The sequence below is a fragment of the Terrapene carolina genome, unplaced genomic scaffold (genome assembly GCF_002925995.2).
Source record: "Terrapene carolina triunguis isolate 2854851 unplaced genomic scaffold, T_m_triunguis-2.0 Scaffold877, whole genome shotgun sequence".
NCBI lineage: Eukaryota > Metazoa > Chordata > Testudines > Emydidae > Terrapene > Terrapene triunguis.
In genome coordinates this window covers 905-3,415 of record NW_020665228.1, presented here as the reverse complement: position 1 = coordinate 3,415, position 2,511 = coordinate 905, and the positions used below count along the sequence as shown (strand labels likewise).

General features: G+C 38.7%; 1 protein-coding gene across 1 annotated transcript; it reads left to right on the top strand.

The window, feature by feature from the left end:
* Positions 1 to 205: 205 nt before the first annotated feature.
* On the top strand, positions 206 to 1,470 carry LOC115271394 (olfactory receptor 14A16-like; the record flags this gene model as incomplete). Its single annotated transcript, XM_029913766.1, has 2 exons — positions 206 to 947; positions 1,459 to 1,470. Coding segments are annotated over exons 1-2 (754 nt in total), but the record flags the coding sequence as incomplete, so codon positions are not given.
* Between the last annotated feature and the right edge of the window lie 1,041 nt (positions 1,471 to 2,511).

The window sequence follows — 2,511 nt, the reverse complement described above, 5'->3', positions numbered from 1 at the left end:
TTGAATGAATGATTGTGTGAATGAATCTCTCTCCCTCTCTCTCTATATATATATATGTGTGTGTGTGTGTGTATAAGGAATAAGTAGTGATACAACGTTGTTTACTTTTATCTTTTGCTTTATCATTATATTTACAATAAATGTGGCATCTTTGCCTTATCCCTCTTAATAAGATCCTGCTGGTTTTTATTTTATTGGTATAACAATGTATTTCTTCCTGATGAATCTGTCCATCCTAGACTTCGGCTCCATCTCTGTCACCATCCCCAAATCCATGGCCAATTCCCTCACGAACACCAGATCGATTCCTTATTCTGGATGTGTTGCCCAAGTCTTTTTTTACATATTCTTTGCTTCAGCAAATTTTGCCTTACTGACCATCATGGCGTATGACCGATACATCGCCATCTGCCAACCACTGCACTATGAGATGGTGATGACCAGGAGAGCTTGTGTCCAAATGGCAGCCATTGCCTGGATCAGTGGTATTCTCAACTCTGCATTGCACACCGGGAACACGTTTGCGATATCCTTCTGTGGAGGCAACATGGTGGATCAGTTCTTCTGTGAAATCCCCCAGCTCCTCCACCTCGCCTGCTCTGACTCAGACCTCGGTGAAGTTGTTCTTATTTCTCTTTGTGTGCCTTTATGGTTAATCTGCTTTGCTTTTATAATTGTGTCGTATGTTCAGATCTACAAAACAGTGCTGAGAATTCCCTCTAAGCAGGGCCAGCATAAAGCCTTCTCCACCTGCCTCCCTCACCTCATTGTGGTTTCCTTATTCCTTTTCACTGCCACCTTTGCCTTCCTGAAACCCACCTCCAACACAACCTCAGATCTGAATCTCTTGGTGGCTGTTCTATATTCCATAATGCCCCCAATGATGAATCCGATCATCTACAGCATGAGAAACAAGGACATGCAAGGTGCACTGAGTAAACTGATAGGTTGGAGGTTATTCAGCAAGAATAAAATGTCTATATTTCTACACTGATCACAGTTTCATTCTGTGTTTCTTTATAAATATAATCTGCTGTTGACATTATTGCCTTCATGAGAACATACTGTGCAATCAGTTTATGCAGAATTGAGTATTTACACTAATAAAAATCCAGGCAAACTTAAGTCAAGAAAAAAAGTAGTTACTAGACGTTTACATCAATGCAATTAAGATTGGAATCTATCTATCTATCTATCTATCTATCTATCTATCCATCTATCCATCTATTTAATCTACTATGTACTGCTAGCCATCACCATTCTATGTGATAATCTTGCACTTAAAATCAGTAGCCATAGGAAAGTCCCTACTGGGTTCTCTGGCTCTTCTTATTTTTCAGGATAATAACTCTGACCAATGTATCAATGCAGTTCTTCTTTGGGTTTTTTTTTGTTTGTCAGATTTTTAATTTATTTTTGTTTAGTTGTTTGTTGTTTTTATTTGTTTCTTTGTTCCAGGTGGGTTTGCAGGTAGGAAGGCCTGGAGAGATGGTGAGTGTTTGGTAAGACAAGATTTTCAATGTTTGCCTTTTCTTGAGAGTGCTCATATGTCATATCTTTGATGGTGTGGAAGTAGAAAAAAAACTGACAGGGATTTAAAGGGGATTTCAATGCAAACAGTCCCATCTATGAGCAAGAACTGTGTGAAAAGTTGTTGCGACTTTGAGTTAAATAAATGAAATGTGGACTATAGTTTAAATTGGTGAAAAAAATAAAATATCAGGATGACCTATGTATAAACAAAGTGCAGCTGTTGCCCATTATTGTTTGTAACAAAAGGTATAAATGCTTGCTGTAATTGTTTATCTGATGAGAGACCTGTTTAGCTCTCTCCCTCCACGTAATTGCTAGAGATAATAAAGTATCTGACTTGCTGCACCCAACCTGAGACAATGGGGTTTTCTGAGTGAGCTGAAGGTTTGCTCCCCACAGTGATAAAAGGGTGCAGAAGAAGTTTCTGCATGGCTAAGTTCCTCCTGAAATGATTATGTATATACTGTTGGGATATTATTGTATTATTAATGATTTGTTAGGGGACAAAGAGCCTCAGGTAGCTGTCTTTTATTTTAACCTGAAGAAGAGCTCTGTGTAGCTCGAAAGCTTGTCCCTCTCACCAACAGAAGATGGTCCAATAAAAGATATTACCTCACCCATCTTCTCTATGTAAGAGCTGTGTCATTCTTGCTATGGTGCAAACACTGTTTTGAAGAGAAACTTTTTCCAGTGTTTTCTAAAGAAAATTAACTTGGGATAATGAGGCCAAATTTGGATCCTATTGAAGTCACTGAGGTTTAGCCCCTCATTTCAAATAAATTAGGATTTGGCCATTAGCCTATATACACAAGGATCCAGAATTGGCTGACAGACCCCTGTAGAAAGTGAGTGTGACAGAAATGTAAGGGTCTGATATCCCAACTCATCTAAACCAGCACCAATATAGAGTAGACCTATTGACATCATCAATTTTATACTGATAAGGTTCTGACCCAAAGTCTCTGGGCTCAACTCAGT